Source organism: Mustelus asterias, chromosome 20 (genome assembly GCF_964213995.1).
Source record: "Mustelus asterias chromosome 20, sMusAst1.hap1.1, whole genome shotgun sequence".
In the NCBI taxonomy this organism is placed as follows: domain Eukaryota; kingdom Metazoa; phylum Chordata; class Chondrichthyes; order Carcharhiniformes; family Triakidae; genus Mustelus; species Mustelus asterias.
The window spans coordinates 49442271-49462591 of NC_135820.1; the positions used below are offsets into that span (position 1 = coordinate 49442271).

The window sequence follows — 20321 nt, forward strand, 5'->3', positions numbered from 1 at the left end:
CCATCTGTGCGGACGTGGGCGCGGATCGCGTTAATGGCCTCACACCCGACTTTACCACATTTTCGCGCCCGTCAACGCAATGGTAAAATAGGGCCCATTATGTACAATAGCGGGAAAATGAAAGTAATTTCTCCAGTAGTGATTCAAATATCACATTCAGCATTGTTTGATCGGAATGATTGGACAAAAGATACTGCACACACAACCTAAAAATATCCTAAAGCACCAGATGACCTTCCACGGAGCTCAGACTATACATATATAAAAATGTTACATTTAAATATACATTTGTATTTTCCATCTACATTTTCTGATTGTTAATGCTCAGCTGCTGTGCTGCTCATCTACTAAAATGAATAAGAAGACATATTAGATACAAATTTGTTTAAAGAAAAAATTTTTTATAGCCCGAGGAAAATCAAAGTCATTTATGATTGTAATATTATTGTTTAGTGATATAAAGATCAGAGATTAATGAAAAGCAGTTAATTCAGATCAATAACAGATGAAGATTTTGCAATCGTCATGTTCCTACTGAGCAATTGCAGTGTTCAAAGCCAATGAGATGCGGTTTCCATGGAAATGTTTGCTTAGTGATTATCGGGAATGAAAAAAAAATCTATAAACTGGAACCTGGTACATGTTCTCCTCTGCCTGGTTTGCTTTGATTCATACTGGGCCAAAGCTCTGTTAATCAAACACAGATTAATGAGATGGCAACATACTTTCCAGACAGTGAAATGAACAGACTATTCAGATTCCTACTATGGGTCAATGAATTTACTATAAAGCATCTTCCAACATGTAAAACTTGAAACGATTAGCTTCAGCCAACAGCACCATTAGAAAGCAATGTCATAAACTAGAAAAGTCACCCTATTACAGGTGATTGCTCAAATGGGCCATGTTTAAGTTACTTAAAAGCGTTACAATTTTCTTGAGGGGACTATAAACCAAAATAACTAAATGTACCTAAACGAGCCCCAAATGAAGAAATTACCAATAAGATTACACTTTTTTGTAACTTACTTATACTCAAATCAGAATAGGCAAATGATACTTCAAACAAAAAGGTAGATTTCACTTTAAATAGGTGATAACAACAAAGATACATCTTATACAACCACAGGCATCCACATCACTCTCTGCAGACATGTGCAGTTCCAAAGTTCTTTAACTTGGCCTCTCTTACATTGGGTCACTCGCTTTCCCACTCAATTCATTCGGTCCTCAAGTCGCATTCATTGCCAGCCACATTCCAACCAAGTCCCCGGAGATGGTCGTCATCCAAACAGCACACTCCTGCAGAATCTCCTTAGCTAGGTTCACAACAGCCATGATTGCACAGAATTCCCAGAGGCCCCTTTATCCCAACACGCTAATAAACCCCATTAAACCATCTGTTTGGCTCTGCAAAATTGAAACAGCAACAGTACAATTGTACAATTGAATCCCTGTTCAAAACCTGCTTTCAGCTTTGAGTCCTGTTTAACTGCATTACGGACATAGACAGCTCTTTGTAAACGTGCCTTCCCTGTTCTCCCCACTGCTGCAGCTCTTCTTTGTGTCTGACCACAGGGCTTTTGTATGTTGTCAGGTAACAAAACTAGGTTTAAGTGATCTATATTTGTATTGTTAAATATTAGAAATAAAGTATGGATTTATTTGAGTTTAATTTAGCGTTTTTGTGTAGAAAACCCTAGTTAGATTCATGCTAGACAAAGGTGTTTGCATGTATGGGGAGGTGGGGGTTGATTTTAGTTCAAACTGTGCTTCTGTTGTGTTGAGAAAGCATTTATGATGAGAAGAGTAAGCACAAACCTAGGGAAAGAATGAGATGTTGCTTAGCAATAAGGGACCGCTTTTAGGATTTGAGTTTTAGTGTTTAACTGGGTCCAGGCAGTTGGAGATAGGAAGCTAGAGAAGGAACAACTCTCAGCTCTGCTAGAAGCAAGAAAGTAAGAAGTTTAACAACACCAGGTTAAAGTCCAACAGGTTTATTTGGTAGCAAAAACCACACAAGCTTTTGGAGCCCCAAGCCCCTTCTTCAGGCTACCAAATAAACCTGTTGGACTTTAACCTGGTGTTGTTAAACTTCTTACTGTGTTTACCCCAGTCCAACGCCAGCATCTCCACATCAGAAGCAAGAAAGCCATTCAGTGAGTAATGTGCGCGAAAGCATGCACCAGAGAAGTTAATGAACAGTTAGTTTTAGAAACCGGGAAATGGAAAAGAAGCTCCAGGAATATTGAAGTGAAAAGGGACAAAGAGAAACTGCCACTGGAACAGGGTACTGTCCATTGAAGTTAAAGTCAGACCTGGGAAGAGAAGTGCTGATGAAGTTGGTTATAGAAAAGCCACATATCTGTGGCTTTATGTCCTTATTTTCAGTTTTTAAAACATGCTCTGTTGAAGACTGAGTATTTGAGTTTTGTGCAGAAGTTTGGATGTTTGTTGCAATTCAAGACAAAAGAATACCGAAAGAAGCATTGGAAAACCTGGAAGCGGATCATTGCTAAAAACAGCTGAGAAAAAAGCCTTGTTTGAAAGGGTAGTTGGAAAACCTGGAGGTGGATCTTTGATGAAAACAGCTGATGAAGAGCTTTGGTTGAAAGAAAATTTTGAAGTGTGTCTTTTTGAGAGCGGAGTTTGGAAACACTCATGTGACAATCATCTGGGGGGGCGGGGGGAGATTGGAAGTGGAATCTGCCACTTGGGGTATTGTCTGACCACAGTTAGCCTGTTGGGTTACAGGGACTGAAGGCAGGATTTTCCAGTTGTGCTTGCCCCACGGCCAGAAATTCCTGCCTGACGTCAATGGAGCTTTGCATGGTCAGCCGAATTTTCTGCCCTGCCCGCTACAATTCCCATTGTGGGCTGGACGGGAAAACGTGTGTTTATTGAGAACATTACAGTATAAGATGTATTGTGTAACCTGTGTTATGCTTGAAATTTGGGTACATTTGTGAAGGTAAGGGGGAGTGAAGGCATATTGTATTATGGTCAAACTTTTCATGTTTAATAAATACTCTTTGTTGTTAAAAGCTAATTGACGTTCCTGTGACTCTGTTTTTATGTTTTCTAAAAAAAAATATAATGTTACAGACTTCTGAGCATTCCATTCTGGGACCTTTCCGTCCAGTAGTAAAACTAACTGGGATGGTAACAATGTTAACATCTTTCCTGTAGACACTGCTTCCAGGTCAAATGTTGACAGGTCACATGGACCAGTATTTCTTGATATTCAAGAAAATTACAATTGATCGCTTTACAATTGATGCAAACTCTTAAAAATCTTTTTCAAACATTCTTAAGAATAATTCCAGATTTGATATTTCTAAAGAAATTACGAATTTTCCTTAGTTCGGGGTCAAAGGTCATCATTACAGATGATTATAGTTTGCATTTAATAGCATATTTAAGAGGGACTGTTAAATTTGTATGTTGCAAAACATCAGTTTCTAAAGCTGTGTTAAGCTATTAATTGAGCCAGAAGCTATTAGAAGCATGATATAAAAAATACTGCAGCTAAAAGAAATGACAACAAGAGTGGGCATGTACATGGTGTGGGCAGTACGCAATAATGTGGGCTACCCTGGGTCTACAGCAAATCTATGAATAATACATGAAATCTCTGACGGCTTTCTTGCCTGGGTAGAACAGTGTAGAGCTCAAGGACTGGTGAATTACATTCTGCACATTAAAATAACAGGAGTTAGTCACTCTAGAGTTTGTTAGCTAAGGTTCGGCAATAAAGCAGAGGGAAGGGATTGAGTAACCAGATACAGGAAAAAGGATGAATGTGAAAGACCAGCATAACAAATTCCTGACATTCCTCACTTGTGGAGATGCCGGCGTTGGACTGGGGTAAACACAGTAAGAAGTTTAACAACACCAGGTTAAAGTCCAACAGGTTTATTTGGTAGCAAAAGCCACACAAGCTTTCGAGGCGCTAAGCCCCTTCTTCAGGTGAGTGGGAATTCTGTTCACAAACAGAACTTATAAAGACACAGACTCAATTTACATGAATAATGGTTGGAATGCGAATACTTACAACTAATCCAGTCTTTAAGAAACAAAACAATGGGAGTGGAGAGAGCATCAAGACAGGCTAAAAAGATGTGTATTGTCTCCAGACAAGACAGCCAGTGAAACTCTGCAGGTCCACGCAACTGTGGGAGTTACAAATAGTGTGACATGAACCCAATATCCCGGTTGAGGCCGTCCTTGTGTGTGCGGAACTTGGCTATCAGTGCGGCCTTCGCGACACACGACAGCGCAGTCGCTGAGCAGAAACTGATAGCCAAGTTCCGCACACACGAGGACGGCCTCAACCGGGATATTGGGTTCATGTCACACTATTTGTAACTCCCACAGTTGCGTGGACCTGCAGAGTTTCACTGGCTGTCTTGTCTGGAGACAATACACATCTTTTTAGCCTGTCTTGATGCTCTCTCCACTTCCATTGTTTTGTTTCTTAAAGACTTGATTAGTTGTAAGTATTCGCATTCCAACCATTATTCATGTAAATTGAGTCTGTGTCTTTATAAGTTCTGTTTGTGAACAGAATTCCCACTCACCTGAAGAAGGGGCTTAGAGCCTCGAAAGCTTGTGTGGCTTTTGCTACCAAATAAACCTGTTGGACTTTAACCTGGTGTTGTTAAACTTCTTACTGTATTCCTCACTTGTCCAGTAGTTTACACTGTGTTTGATACCAAAAAAGACAGACTCGCATTTATATAGTGCTTTTCACAACTGGACATCTCAAAGCCAACGAAATACTTCTGAAATGCAGTCATGCAAGAAATGTGGCAGCCATTTTGTGTACAGCTCGCTCCCACAAACAGCAAAATGATGATGACAAGATCATTTTTTTTTTAGATATTGATCGAGGGACAAATATAGGCCAGGACATTGAGGATAGCTTCTTCTTTAAAATAGTGCCACGGTATCTTTTACATCTTACTGAGAAGGCAGATGGGGTCTTAGTTTAATGTCCCATCTGAAAGATGGCACCGCCAACAGTGCAGCACTCCCTCAGTGCTACACCGGAGCATCAGCCTTGATTTTTGTGCTCAAGCCCTGGAGTGGCACATGAATTAGAATCTTGTTGCACACAGGTGGACATGCTATCAACTGAGTCATGGGTGACACCATAATGTGTACAAATACTGACAGAGGGGAAGATAATCAGGAGCAGCACCTCACCTCAACATCATGGAGCGAAGGGTTGCCTATGAAAACAAAAGTGAGCAATAGGCATGTTGTGTTTCATAGAACCCCTACAGCGCAGAAGGAGGCCATTCGGCCCATCGAGTCTGCACCGACCACAATCCACCCAGGCCCTATCTCCCTAATCCCACATAGTTACCCTGCTAGTCCCCCTGACATTATGGAGCAATTTACTATGGCCAATCAACCTCACCCGCACATCTTTGGACTGTGGCAGGAAACTGGAGCACCCGGTGGAAACCCATGCAGACACGGGGAGAACATGCAAACTCCACACGGACAGTCACCCGAGGCTGGAATTGAACCTGGGTCCCTGTCGCTGTGAGGCAGCAGTGCTAACCACTGTGCCACCATGCCACCCTGGTAAATAGACAATCAGCTTCAAAGCTTTGGGCTGGATTTTACTGTGGGGTGTATTGCTCCCCCTCCCCCCCATAAAGTCAGTTCGAAACCACCAACTCATAAAAGTTTGCCCCACAGCAACAGCCAGCTAAGTGTGGGACTTACATCCCTCACTGTCAATAGACGACCCACGACCCCGCAAACAGTGCGGAGGCTGCTGCGTCTGGAGATGGGCTGAGTGAAAGGCCTATTTTGGTGCACCAGTTTGTCAAAGCAATTAAAATAAAAGCAAAAAACCAGTCCTCCAGCCCTCACCCTTCATACCGCTTCTCCTCCCATGCAGTCCATTACACACTCCCCATGCCCCACTCCTGTCTGCCCATGTAAAAAAGCCAAGGCCCCTCATATCCTCCATGCTGACCTATGCCCCTCTGCCCACTCCCGTGGGCCTTGATAGCTGCCATACCAACTTAGTGCCAAAGATGGGGAGATAGGGAAGCACTTTTTGCTTAATTTCAAAAGCTGAAGTGACCAGCATGAACTGGATCCTGTTACTGCAAAGCAAACTAACAGGAAATATCCATGAGGCTTATTTCTTAATGTCCAACGAGAGATTATCAAACCATGAGATGACCAAAAAGGCTATCCTGAGTGCATATGGGCTGGTACCAGAAGTATACCGCCAATAATTCCGAATTCTCCGAAAATGGCCTGAACAAACTTACATGAAAGTTCAAAAGGGTTAAGAAACTTCCTTTTGACTGGTGGCCGAGTGCTTAAGACAGAGTCCACCTCTGAAAGTCTGAGAGAGATGATTGTCCTTGAGGAGTTCGAAAACTCCCTCCCGCTTTCCATAGAAATTCGAATGAAAGAATAAGGAGCCTCGAAAATCAGACAGGCAGCCATCGTAGCAGATGACTATGAGTTAACACACAGACCTTTAAATCGATCTGGTATTTTTTACAGGCTAGGAAGAGATAGGAGGTAGATGATGTCAAAGCAGGCTTGAGAGAAAAGGGCAAGAATGAAAATCAATCCCCAACTTTTAAAAGAAGGGACCAGGATGGAAAACTGGTAGGAACCTGCCCAGTGAGCTTTCAGTGTGAAAGCCCGGTTACCTAAGGAAGAACTGTTGGCTACCCAGAAAACCAACCAGGAACACAGCAGACAAGACAGCGTTGATGGCCATGAAGGTCATAAACCCGTGTTCAAATGTGGCCGAAGGCAAGAATACCTATCAGGAATTTGTATTTAAAGGGAAGATGACCCTGGGTTTTTCTCAAAAGCCAAAGAAGGAGAACAACATTCTCCAAAAATTAATTGTTTGCAAACTCTATTTGTGGCAGGAGTTGGCGATTTTCCGCCTGAATGTGCTAGTTAAGGGACTCACCGGTTAAGTGTGTAGGGATTTCTTTTATCAAAATAGACCTGCAAGGCAAGCTCATTACGGGACTAGTACTTGGGTGTGCTCCCAAACTTGCCCAAGCAGGGAGTGGAATTTTTATTAGGGTATGACTTAGCCTATGGAAGGCAGTACCCACAAAGCGTTCAGGACAGTCCATGGAGACTGGGAGGATTGAGGAGAATAAGCCATATCCTGCACGGAGGCCCGAGGAAGTTTTAAGAGGCCGTAAGGATTGAAGAGATTATAGGAAAATAACAGAGCTAGGTTAGAGCCTGTGGAATATAACTAATGGTAAGAAGTCTCACAACACCAGGTTAAAGTCCAACAGGTTTATTTGGTAGCAAATACCATAAGCTTTCGGAGCACTGCTCCTTTGTCAGATGGAGTGGATATCTGCTCTTAGAGATTCGCATTCTAATTAGTATTCTGTAACTTGATTTCTGTGTCTGTGCACTGTTTGAGAGCAGATATCCACTCCATCTGACGAAGGAGCAGTGCTCCGAAAGCTTATGGTATTTGCTACCAAATAAACCTGTTGGACTTTAACCTGGTGTTGTGAGACTTCTTACTGTGCTTACCCCAGTCCAACGCCGGCATCTCCACATCATGAATATAACTAAACCAGGTTAAAGCCTGCAAGATTTAAGGAAGCAAGAATAGAGCCTGTGGGGGTTAAAGTGGCCAAAATAAGGAGAGAGGAAAACCAAGATGCTTTAACAGGAGCAACAGAGGTTGAAGGAAATGCAACAGGAATATGGTTTACAGAGACCTTCCTTCAACATTTAAATAGGGACCAAGGAAGTTGCCAAACAGATAATCAGAACGTAAGGGTGATGCCTCACTTGTCAAAGAACCACAGAGGAATGCAGCAGCTGGGCGTCCACCTGAGGACAGTAGTGGCCCAGAGGAAATGGGACAGATTTGAGAAAAATCCACTCCCGAGGTAAAAGAAGAAGTGAAGGTAACACACCCTGAAAAAAGTGCCATAACTATAATACAGCAAACCTCTTTCTTTGTTAAACTCAAGCAAACCTGTCCGATTGATTCTTTTATGATCACAGTGATGCATTTTGGTAGATTGAACCAGGGTAGGACTTACTCAGTTAATGGTAGGGCGTTGGGGAGAGTTACAGAACAAAGAGATCGAGGGGTACATGTTCATAGCTCCTTGAAAAAGGAGTCACAGGTGGACAGAGTGGTGAAGAAGGCATTCGGCATGCTTGGTTTCATTGGTCAGAACATTGAATACAGGAGTCTTGTTGAAGTTGTACAAGACATTGGCAAGGCCACATTTGGAGTACTGTGTACAGTTCTGGTCACCCTATTCTAGAAAGGATATTATTAAACTAGAAAGAGTGCAGAAGAGATTTACTAGGATGCTACCGGGACTTGATGGTTTGAGTTATAAGGAGAGACTGGATAGACTGAGACTTTTTTCTCTGGAGCGTAGGAGGCTGAGGGGTGATCTTATAGAGGCCTACAAAATAATAAGGGGCACAGATCAGCTAGATAGTCAATTCTTTTCCCAACGATAGGGGAGTCTAAAACTAGAGGGCATAGGTTTAAGGTGAGAGGGGAGAAATACAAAAGGGTCCAGAGGGGCAATTTTTTCACACAGAAGGTGGTGAGTGTCTGGAACAAGCTGCCAGAGGTAGTAGTAGAGGCGGGTACAATTTTGTCTTTTAAAAAGCATTTAGACACTTACATGGGTAAGATGGGTATAGAGGGATATGGGCCAAATGCAGGCAAGTGGAACTAGCTTCGGGGTTTAATAAAAAGGGTGGCATGGACAAGTTGGGCCGAAGGGCCTGTTTCCATGCTGTAAACCTCTATGACTCTACAACAGTGTGTAAACAGTTAAATACTCATTAATTTGGCAAGTCTATTCTTTTCAACAAAACCTATTGCGTTCAAACAAGGAGAGGGAAAAGAGGGGAGCCATTGGACCCCTCCTCACCTGATCATAATAGAAATCATAAAATCATAGAAACCCTACAGTACAGAAAGAGGCCCTTCGGCCCATCGAGTCTGCACCGACCACAATCCTACCCAGGCCCTACTCCCATATATTTTACCCACTAATCCCTCTAATCTATGCATCCCAGGACACTAAGGGGCAATTTTAGCACAGCCAAACAACCTAACCCGCACATCTTTGGGTGCCATGTTGACAGAGAAAAGAGGAACAATATGAAATCCATGAATGGGGTGCATCAGGTCCATGGTAGCTCTACCTAATGCTGGGAAAGAAAAGCCCCGAAATCAACTTACATTTATACTTTATGTGATATCACACTAACTATTTACCTGAAGAATTCCAATGACCTTTTTGGCCATGAATGGACCAAGCTGTGCCGCTTGGGCAAGAGTAACGCCACTGTAGTCTGCAAGGATGACAATTCCATTCACCTGATTTTCCTCTGCCCGAACAAGCTTCTCTAATGTTATATAAATGGCACGAATGTTTTCTGTGATAGGATAATCACCAATCTTCCATTTCCCTAGAATGTAAGTTACATGTTTAAGTGTCTTTGTAAAACACAATAACTCACACTTAAAATACGATGCTCCTTTGGTTAGCTTATACACAATCTGGGAAACCTAAGGTCATGAATATTTCCTTCATAATCCATGTGGAAAGACAGGATCGAAGAAAATGTCTAAAAAAGCTGCCCGAGTTAAATCCTGATATTAAATGCCATTAAACAGTAAATTCATAAATCTCCAGCACAATGACCAGTAATTATTCATTTGAATTCAAATAATGATGACTTTTTCCAGGTTTTGTACTTGGATGTTAATGCCTGTGAGTAAAAACTCAGGAGCAAATCATCAGTTCTTAAAGTGTGTTACAAAAGATCTAACGAGATGTATATAAAGTGTGGATATAAAGTAAGTACAATGTTCTCCACATGCTATTTCACTGTGGATGGCTCTCGCACGTCACCTTGTCAGCTGGCACCTCCTCAATTCAAAATTACTACACATCCCAATTAGGTGATTATTGTTAGTTTCATCAATAAAGCTAACATCTTGTTAGTTTTATTAGTGAAACTGGAAGAATCTTCACTGGTGTATGAGAGTTTACTGGTAGGCCCCAGTTTAATTCCAGGTGTAGGGTAAATACTTTGTTATATTTTTCAGTCAAAGATTGGGGACTGTGCACAATGGAAAATGCAAATAACATAGGACCAGATGTGAGCTAAAATCAAGGACTGGGCGGCACGGTGGCACAGTTTTTAGCACTGCTGCCTCATAGTGCCAGAGTCCCGGGTTCGATTCCAGGCTTGGGTCACTGTGTGGAGTTTGCACATTCTCCCCGTGTCTGGGTGGGTTTCCTCCGGGTAGTCCGGTTTCCTCCCACAATCCAAAAATGTACAGATTAGGTTGATTGGCCATGCTAAATTGACCCGAGTGTCAGGGGGACTAGCTGGGTAAATGCATGGGGTTTTGGGGATAGGGCCTGGGTGGGATTGTGGTCGGTGGAGACTCGATGGGCCGAATGGCCTCCTTCAGCACTATAGGATTCTATGAAGTAGAAATAAACACTATAGAGCAGACAATAAATTGAGGAAACAAAGAAGGTATAGGGAATTATGTTTCTTTGTACAATATTTTTTACAAGTTGCTTACATACATATGAACTTACGAATTAGGAGCAGGAGTAGGCTATTCGGCTCCTCAACCATTCAATAAAATCATGGCTGATCTGATTGTGCCCTCAACTCCACTTTCCTTCTTATCCTCTATACCCTTTGACTTCCTTGTCAATCAAGAATCTGTCTAACTCAGTCTTTACAATATTCAATGACTCAGCCTCCACCATGCTCTGGGGAAGAGAATTTTACAGTCTCACCATTTTAAATGGGAGACCCCTTATTTTTTAACTGTGTCCCCTTTTTCTAATCTTTCCTACAAGGGGAAACATCCTGTCAGCATCCACACTTTCAAGTCCCCTCTGGATCTTAACTGCTTCAAAAAGATTGCCCTTCATTCTTCTGAACTCCAATGGATACAGGCACAGACTATTCAACATTTCCTCAAATGATAACTCCCTCATCCCAGGAGTTAAGTCAAGTGAAGCTTCTCTCAACTGCTTCCAATGCAATGATATCCTTTCTTAAATCAGGAAACCAAATGTGTTCAGAGTACTCTAGATGTGGTCTCATCAATATCCTCTCTAATGGTAGCAAAACATCCCTACTTTTATATTCAATTCCCCTTGTAATGAACAATAACATTCCACTAAATATTCATTCCTAACCACCTGCTGGGCCTGTATACTAATGCTTTGTGATTCAGGTACCAGGACACCCAGATCCCTCTGTATCTCATCTCACCCCATTTAAATAATATGTTCCTTTTTTATTCTTCCTGCCAAAACGGACAAATTCACGTTTTACACCATCTGCCAATTTTTTCCCGTCTCTTAACCTGTCTACATCCTCGTCACAACTTACTTTCCTACCTATCTTCGTGTCGTCGCAAATTTAGCAACTGTGCATTTGATACTGTCACCCTCGTCATTAATATAGAGTGTAAATAGAATAGAATCTCTACAGTTCAGAAGGAGGCCATTCGGCCCGTTGAGTCAGCCACAATCCCACCCAGACCCTATTCCCATAACCTTACTTATTTACCCTACACACCCCTTGACACTAAGGGGCAATTTAGCATGGCCAATCAACCTAACCCACCCATCTTGGGAGTGTGGGAGGAAACTGGACCAGCCAGAAGAAACCCACGCAGACACGGGGAGAATGTGCAAACTCCACATAGACAATGATGACCCAAGCCGGGAATCGAACCCAGGTCCCTGGCATTGCGAGGCAGCAGTGCTAACCACTGTTCCACCGTGCTTGTTGTGTTCATTGTTCCTGAGGGAACTTCTTCAATAAAACATTTGGTTCTTTAATTCTAAAGTGGTTAAGGCACTACAATTGTCAGTAATGCTGCAACAGTAACAGATGTAACAGTGATCCTATTATGCCTGTCCATGGAAATTACTACCTTAGAAAGAGTCAAATGTTAGGAAGAGGCCCTCCCACAATAAAGATGACAGAATCCTCCTCTGCTTTTAATTATTGTTTTCAAGTAAAGAGTAAACAGGAAAGACAACATGGAATTATATCAGCTAATTGTCAGCAATAGTATTACATAGCTTAGGATTCTGCCACCAACCAATGCCCTCCAAAGCATACTGCTGATCTGTGATTAATAATCCTATAAACTTAATTATGTACAAGCTTCATCAGCTGGTAAGCGTCAATAAGCATTATTCTGGTTTAGCACAAAGATCTTTTATTTATAGGACTGGAATCATGCAATCCACTCCAATCCAAATAGCTTCGTAGAAATCCTGCCATTACTGGATATTTTAATTCATTTTAAGATTGAAGAATGACATGTTGTACATTAATTGTACGTTAACACTTTGATTTTAAGTTGTTTCAAATAGACTTTTGCTCAATTCTGTTCATTTACCTGGTCGAATTACCAAAACACACCGACCGAATGGATCAGGATAAGGCAGGACAGTAAGAAATCCAGAGTCCAGCACATGTTTTATTGCAGATGGTCTCAAATTTGTAAACACCTCTGGCCAAGTCCTCTGGCTTGCGTGATAATTCACTAACAGCTTCAGCGCCCTGTCGTAATCAAACTTCCGAGCTCTGAGAAAACGTAACAAAAAGGCATCATCCAGGCGGGTTTTTAGATTTGGCGCTTCCTTCAGAATCATGTCTCTCAGGGCCTGCACATCGCGGAGCCTCCATTCCGGCTTCTCCTGGAGCTCCTCTTGCGCCTTAGCAATCAGATGTGGACTCAAGCTGCACACATATGGCTGTGCTTTGGGGGAGGCTTGTAATTGAAGATCTATTGGGATCGAAGGGGCATCGCCATCGCAGGGGGCATTCTCTTCTGCCATCAGTGACTTGTGAGATTCTGTTTCCATCATAAAATGCTAAAGGGAAATAACAGACATTCAGAATAGTTACGTTTGCGATATCCAGTACCCCATTGAACATAGAACATAGAACAGTACAGCACAGTACAAGCCCTTCGGCCCTCGATGTTGTGCCGAGCTTTGTCCGAAACAAAGATCAAGCTATCCCACTCCCTATCATCCTGGTGTGCTCCATGTGCCTATCCAATAACCGCTTGAAAGTTCCTAAAGTGTCTGACTTCACTATCCCTGCAGGCAGTCCATTCCACACCCCAACCATTCTCTGAGTAAAGAACCTACCTCGGACATCCCTCCTATATCTCCCTCCATGAACCTTATAGTTATGCCCCCTAGTAACAGCTACATCCACCCGAGGAAATAGTCTCTGAACGTCCACTCTATCTATCCCCCTCATCATCTTACAAACCTCTATTAAGTCGCCTCTCATCCTCCTCCGCTCTAAAGAGAAAAGCCCTAGCTCCCTCAATCTTTCCTCATAAGACCTACCTTCCAAACCAGGCAGCATCCTGGTAAATCTCCTTTGCACTCTCTCCAATGTATCCACATCCTTCTTATAGTGAAGTGACTAGAACTGCACACAATATTCCAAATGTGGTCTCACCAAGATCCTGTACAGTTGCAGCATAGCCCCACGGCTCTTAAACTCAAACCCCCTGTTAATAAACGCTAACACACTATAGGCCTTCTTCATGGCCCTATCCATTTGAGTGGCAACCTTTAGAGATCTATGGATATGAACCCCAAGGTCTCTCTGTTCCTCCACATTCCTCAGAACCCTGCCGTTGACCCTGTAATCCGCATTCAAATTTGTCCTACCAAAATGAATCACCTCGCACTTATCAGGGTTAAACTCCATCTGCCATTTTTCGGCCCAGCTCTGCATCCTATCTATGTCTCTTTGCAGCCTACAACAGCCCTCCACCTCATCCACTACTTCACCAATCTTGGTGTCATCAGCAAATTTACTGATCCACCCTTCAGCCCCCTCCTCCAAGTCATTGATAAAAATCACAAATAGCAGAGGACCCAGCACTGATCCCTGTGGTACACCGCTGGTAACTGGTCTCCAGTCTGAAAATTTTCCATCCACCACCACCCTCTGTCTTCTTTGAGATAGCCAGTTACTTATCCAATCGGCCAAATTTCCCTCTATCCCACACCTCCTTACTTTTTTCATGAGCTGACCATGGGTGACCTTATCAAACGCCTTACTAAAATCCATGTATACAACATCAACTGCTCTACCTTCATCTACACACTTAGTTACCTCCTCAAATAATTCAATCAAATTTGTGAGGCAAGACTTGCCCTTCACGAATCAGCACAATGTATAAATTAACAAAAGTAAATTTCACACCTGCTCCCATTTTTGTGGAATAATAATTACGTTTTGTGTAATTATTTCAATTTCTATCAAGGTTTTCTGAACTTGTTTTCATGGATATTGCAATGACTTCAATCAGGCCATTGAGGTTGGCCTATTGAAATATGAACTCCCTGATTAAGGATCCAATTGATGGGCCAATCAGGGAGTCTTTGCCTTGTACTGAACCGGGAGTGCCAGTTCCTCTGATACCCCCGGAGGTAGACTGCTAACTTCTAGCACTCTGTGTATTGCTGTTAGAGTTGTAAATAAAGGGATTTTGGTAAAGGGATTTCTGCCTCTGCAGGCTTATTACAGGTATATTAGCTTGCAAAGCCAAAATTGATTTTTCTTTTGTTTGTCAACTTAGACACCTGTGTCTAGGATTTTCACTTAACTGATTTCAAGAATAAATTAGATATAGCTCTTGGGGCTAAAGGGATCAAGGGATAATGGGGAGAAGGGGGGATCAGGATATTGAATTTGATGATCAGCCATGATCAAAATGAATGGTACAGCAGGCACAAAGGACCGAATTGCCTACTCCTGCTTCTAGTTTCTATGTGTAACAATGCTCCTCCATTAATACTGGCACCCAGGCTCAAATGCATGACTTCTTGCCCCAGTGTAGTCTTTAAGGCTTAACTGGATACCCTAAATGATATTTATTGGAGTTGGGGGACACCAGGCACACTGGCTTCCTCATTGACCCCATGTACAGTGGCTCATAGATTTTTTTGCAGGCTTGTCAGCTGAGACTTTTAGTTTTCAGACACCTGATCCAGTACAGTTCCCTCTACACAGGATCTGTGGCTCTGTGCACAGGTAAAGCAGTGGGGTGACTCTTCATCCATCTTGACTGAAAAGTCTTCAAAGAGAAACGTAGATCGCAAACCAGAAAGTAAAAACAAGAAATGCAAATTATGTTTAAATCATTGGTCATGAAGTGAAATAAAGATTGGGGCATACAGATAGGTTTAAAGGAGACAAATGAGAAAAACTGAAAAAAATAACACAATATTAATTTACTTCTGATGGAATGAGCCGCCATGCTTGTAAAATTAATTTTCCATTTCAAACATATTCAGTAGTAATTATAATTTACTATGCCGTTAAAAACACACTGAATGCTGAAAGCAACAGCTCTAATTTCTTCAGCAATTTTACTGTGATACTCTTGGGTATTTATTGGGGAGGCAGTGGTGTAGTGGTAATGTCACTGGACTAGTAATCCAGGGTAAGATCTGGGGACCTGGGTTCAAATCCCAATTCGGAAATGGTGAAATTTGAATTCAATAAAAATCTGAAATTAAAAGTCTAAAGGTGATCATACAAACTGTTGTCAATTGTTGTGAAACCCCATCTGGTTCACTAATGTCCTTGAGGGAAGGAAATCTACCATTCTTACCCGGTCTGGCCTACATATGACTCCGGATCCACAGCAATGTGGTTGACTCTCAAATGCCCTCTGAAATTGAGGGCCATTAGGGATGGGCAATAAATGCTGGCCTACCCAGCAATCAGTAAAAGCAGGGAGCTGAAGCAACTACATCCCAAAAACGGAAACATTTTTTTTTGCTTTCTCTCCTCCTAAAGATAACCTTTTTTCTGAAGTAAAGTTTACACCAACCAATCACTCTATGATATCTTCTCCAACCGGCAGTTCTTTATTGTTTAAGGCAGTGAGGCTCAGCAAGCCATAGGGAGCAGCAAGAGTAATCCAACCCGGTTCTCATCCAGTGCCCACACTTGCATTAACAAACAAGGATCCCTTGGATCATAATTGAGAGCTTAATCCTCTTAAAGCCATAAGCACTGAAGCCAATTTCAGTGCCCCTTTTACCATTTAAGCTGAGCTCAGTAAACCCAACAAACTACAAAGCAATAAATTACAAAGGGTTGTGAATGAAACCCAGTTCATCATGCAAACCAGCCTCCCTTCCATTGACTCTGTCTACACTTCCTGCTGCCTCGGCAAAGCAGCCAGCATAATTAAAGACCCCACGCACCCCGTACATACTCTCTTCCACCTTTTTCTGTCGGGAAAAAGATACATTGCCATCTATTTCCAAAAATCACCTTAAAACCCTTCTGTTCTGCCATTTTTGTTCCCCTCTGTAACCTACTTTATTGTTCATTTTTTGCCCATTTGTTGTTTGTACTGTAAGGTTTGTATTTATATAGTGCTTTTCAGAACTCAGGACAGCCCTTTACAGTTCGTGAGATGTTTTTGAAGTGTAATCACATATATGAGAAATGCAGCAGCCAAAATGTGCACAACAAACCCTCACAAACAACAATGACCACATAATCTACTCATAGAATCACTACAGTGCAGAAGTAGGCCATTTGGCCCATCACGTCTGCACCCACTCTCCGACAGAGCTACTTACCCAGGCCCACCCCCCACCTGCCTCATTCCTGTAACCCCACATATTTACCCTACTAATTCCCCTAACCTACACATCTCAGGACACTAAAGGGTAATTTAGCACGGCCAATCCACCTAACCTGCAGATCTTTGGATTGTGGGAGAAAACCGGAGCACCTGGAGGAAATCCACTCAGACACGGGGGAGAACGTGCAGACTCCACACAGTCACCCAAGGCTGAAATCGAACCCGGACCCCTGACGTTGTGAGGCAACAGTGCTAACCACTGTGCCACCGTGCCGTCCAATCGCTGTTGATTGAGGGGTGAATATTGACCTGGACACTGGGGATAACTCCCCTGTTCCTCAAACAATGATGAGACAGGGAATCTGGTGAACTAGTGCGACAACAATAATCTCTCCCTTAATGTCAACAAAACGAAGGAGATTGTCATCGACTTCAGGAAGCGTAAAGGGAAACATGCCCCTGTCTACATCAATGGTGACGAAGTGGAAATGGTCACGAGCTTCAAGGTTTTAGGTGTCCAGATCACCAACAACCTGGCCTGGTCTCCCCATGCCAACACTATAGTGAAGAAAGCCCATCAGCGCCTCTACTTTCTCAGAGACTAAGGAAATTTGGCATGTCAGCTACGACTCTCACCAACTTTTACAGATGCACCATAGAAAGCATTCTTTCTGGTTGTACCACAGCTTGGTATGGCTCCTGCTCTGCTCAAGACCGCAAGGAACTACAAAAGGTCATGAATGTAGCCCAATCCATCACGCGAACCAGCCTCCCATCCACTGACTCTGTCTACACTTCCCGCTGCTTCGGCAAAGCAGCCAGCATAATTAAGGACCCCGCGCACCCTGGACATTCTCTCTTTCACCTTCTTCCATTGAGAAAAACATACAAAAGTCTGAAAGTCTGGGGTCACGTACCAACCGACTCAAGAATAGCTTCTTCCCTGCTGCCATCAGACCTTTGAATGGACCTACCTTGCATTAAATTGATCTTTCACTACACCCTAGCTCTACTGTAACACTACATTCTGCACCCTTTCCCTTCCCTCTCTATGAATGCTATGCTTTGTCTATATAACGCGCAAGAAAACAATACATTTCACTGCATACTAATACATGTGACAATAATAAATCAAATCAAATCAAATCAAGAGAGCGCCATGGTATCTACCTGAGAGAGCGGAAAAGGCATCGGTTTACTGTCTCATCTGAAAGACAGTTGTCACTAAGTACTTCAAGCTGGACTGTCAGCCTTGTTTTTTTTTGGGGGGGGGCAAAAGCCAATTGAAACTTCCTCCTGTACCAAAGAAATGACATACAAGTGCAAATTGTTAGGACAATTTGTGTTCCTACATCATTAAGGGCGTTAGGGAGGGCGCTCAGAAGGAACAAAACTTGATTGACCTCTAGAATGGGCAGCACTTGAGAATCTGTGTTGGGCTTCACCTGAGACTTTGCATCAAGGGCCTCTTGACATCCCTGGCAGTGCCAGCTAACCTTTGGAAAGATGAAGCGGTTACATTAGGGGAGGGGAGCCCCAGAAAGGCAAGCTATCAGACTGAGAGGGGCCGGCAGTTTCCCAATTGATGGGTACACTGAATACAAGAATCAGGCCACAAGCAGGAAGTGAGTTGGGGGACACACTGCACCGGTGGTGCTGCAGTGCAGGAAGCCAGTGCATTGAACAATAAAAACAAGCACAGTCATCTGAATGGCAGCATTCAGTCCTGCTGGTTTGAGTCGGTGCTGGGGGGGAGCATGATGAATGAATGAGGGGCGATAACAACGTAACAAAAGGTGCCCTGCGTAGCTGGGGGCTCAGTCTGTCTTTACAGTGGCGGCTTGCGGAAGGGGAAATCGCTACAACAAGCGCCCGCGTCACTAACCTGCCCGGTCCGCAGTGCCGGGGAGCTGGCTGGTGGTGGGAGGGTGGGAGATGCTGAAGGTCAGAAAGTGTCCCAAGGAGCGGGGGGCCGGGGTGTAGGAAAAGGCTTGGAAGACCAGGGAGGAGGGAGGTGCACTGTATCGCCTCACCTCCAGCCGCAGTTCCGCGGACACCGGCGCCGCCAACAGCTCATCCAGAGCAGCAGGCAGTGGGGCAGGACAGAGACAACATGAAGCAGCCCAGATTGAGAAAGCAACTCACCCAGTGGGCGTCAAACCCTCAGCATACAAACCTAATAATGAGGGCGTGAGGACGTAAAATGAAAAGGTCCAGACAGCACTGCCACTGACTTTCGTCCTCTCTGGAAATACTGGCGACGAGCTTTATTATTTTTAACCCCGTTGAAATAGGAGAATCTGGGCTTACTTTTAGATTAAGATGCTTCAAAGGGTTACATTCTAAAGCAAAACCCAACAGTTACCCCCAAATTGCATCCCATCCATAGATACATTCGCTCTTGCAGCTTTAAGGTGGAATATGAGGGTGGCACAGTGGGTTGCCTCACAGCGCCAGGGACCCAGGTTCAATTCCAGCCTCTGTGAATGTGTGGAGTTTGCAGGTTCTCCCCGTGTCTGCGTGGGTTGCCTCTGGGTGCTCCAGTTTCCCCTCACCGTCCAACGATGTGCGGATTAGGTTGGTTGGTCATGCTAAATTGCCACTTAGTGTTGGGGGGACCAGCTTGGTAAATATGTGGGGTTACGGGATAGAGTCTGGGTGAGATTGTTTTTGGGCCAGCTCAATGGACCAAATGGCCTCCTCCTGCATTTGTCGGGATTCTATGTTAATACGTGACAAATATTTTCACAAGTGTGATGGCCAGGAAAGTGCTGACCGGTAAGGTGTGAACATCAAGTTGGCAAGGAGCTACAAGGGACTTGCGTGTTCAAGTGCATGAATCACAAAAGCTAGCAAGCAGGGCCAACAAGTAGTTAAGGCATTTTGGCCTTCATTGCAAAGGAGTTGGAGTTTAAAAATAGGGAGGTTTTGTTGCAATTGTTGGTGTTGGTGAGAGCTCATCTGGAAAACTGTGTTCAGTTTTGGTCCCTTTACTTTAAAAATGATATAGTAGCATTGGAGGCAGTCCAAGGGAGATTCATAGAGGTTTACAGCATGGAAACAGGCCCTTCGGCCCAACTTGTCCATGCCAGCCCTTTTTTTTAAACCACTAAACTAGTCCCAATTGCCCGCCTTTGGCCCATATCCCTCTATACCCATCTTACCCACGTAACTGTCGAAACGCTTTTTAAAAGACAAAATTGTACCAGTCTCAACGACTACCTCTGGCAGCTTGTTCCAGACCCTCACCACCCTCTGTGTGAAAAATTTGCCCAGGCTAATTCCTGGGATGAGATGGTTGTCGTTTCAGGAGAGGTTAAATTGTCCGACTCTGTATTCCTTGGAGTTCAGAAGAGTGAGGGGTGACCTAATTCAAACATATAAGATCCTGAGGGTGCTTGACAGGGTAGATGATGAGATATTATCACTAGTGTGTGAGAGTCTGGAACAAGGGGACATAGTTACAAGAGAAAGGGCCTGTCATTTAAAAATGAGTTGCTTAGAAATTTCTTCTTGCCAGAGGGTGGTGAATTTCTAATTTTCTGCTCTAAAGGGTGGCGGCTGGATCATTAGAAGTTTTTAAAGTGGAGATGGATAAACATTTGTTAGATCAAGG

General features: G+C 43.3%; 1 protein-coding gene across 1 annotated transcript; it reads right to left on the reverse strand.

Moving 5' to 3' along the window:
* Positions 1–580: 580 nt before the first annotated feature.
* Positions 581–18792, reverse strand: ttpal (tocopherol (alpha) transfer protein-like). The gene is made up of 4 exons (XM_078236509.1): positions 18591–18792; positions 12464–12941; positions 9287–9480; positions 581–687 (listed from the first exon to the last, which is right to left on the reverse strand). The coding sequence occupies exons 2-4, from the start codon at positions 12933–12935 to the stop codon at positions 670–672; spliced, it is 684 nt and encodes a 227-aa protein (XP_078092635.1). The 5' UTR covers positions 12936–12941; positions 18591–18792; the 3' UTR covers positions 581–669.
* Between the last annotated feature and the right edge of the window lie 1529 nt (positions 18793–20321).

Bases quoted from the DNA above. Each gene is read 5' to 3' on its own strand.
- ttpal (XM_078236509.1), bottom strand. From the start codon at position 12,935: ATGATGGAAACAGAATCTCACAAGTCACTGATGGCAGAAGAGAATGCC. The intron at 9,481-12,463 runs GTAAATGAACAG...CTTACATTCTAG, and splicing joins TGTTTTGGTAATTCGACCAG to GGAAATGGAAGATTGGTGAT.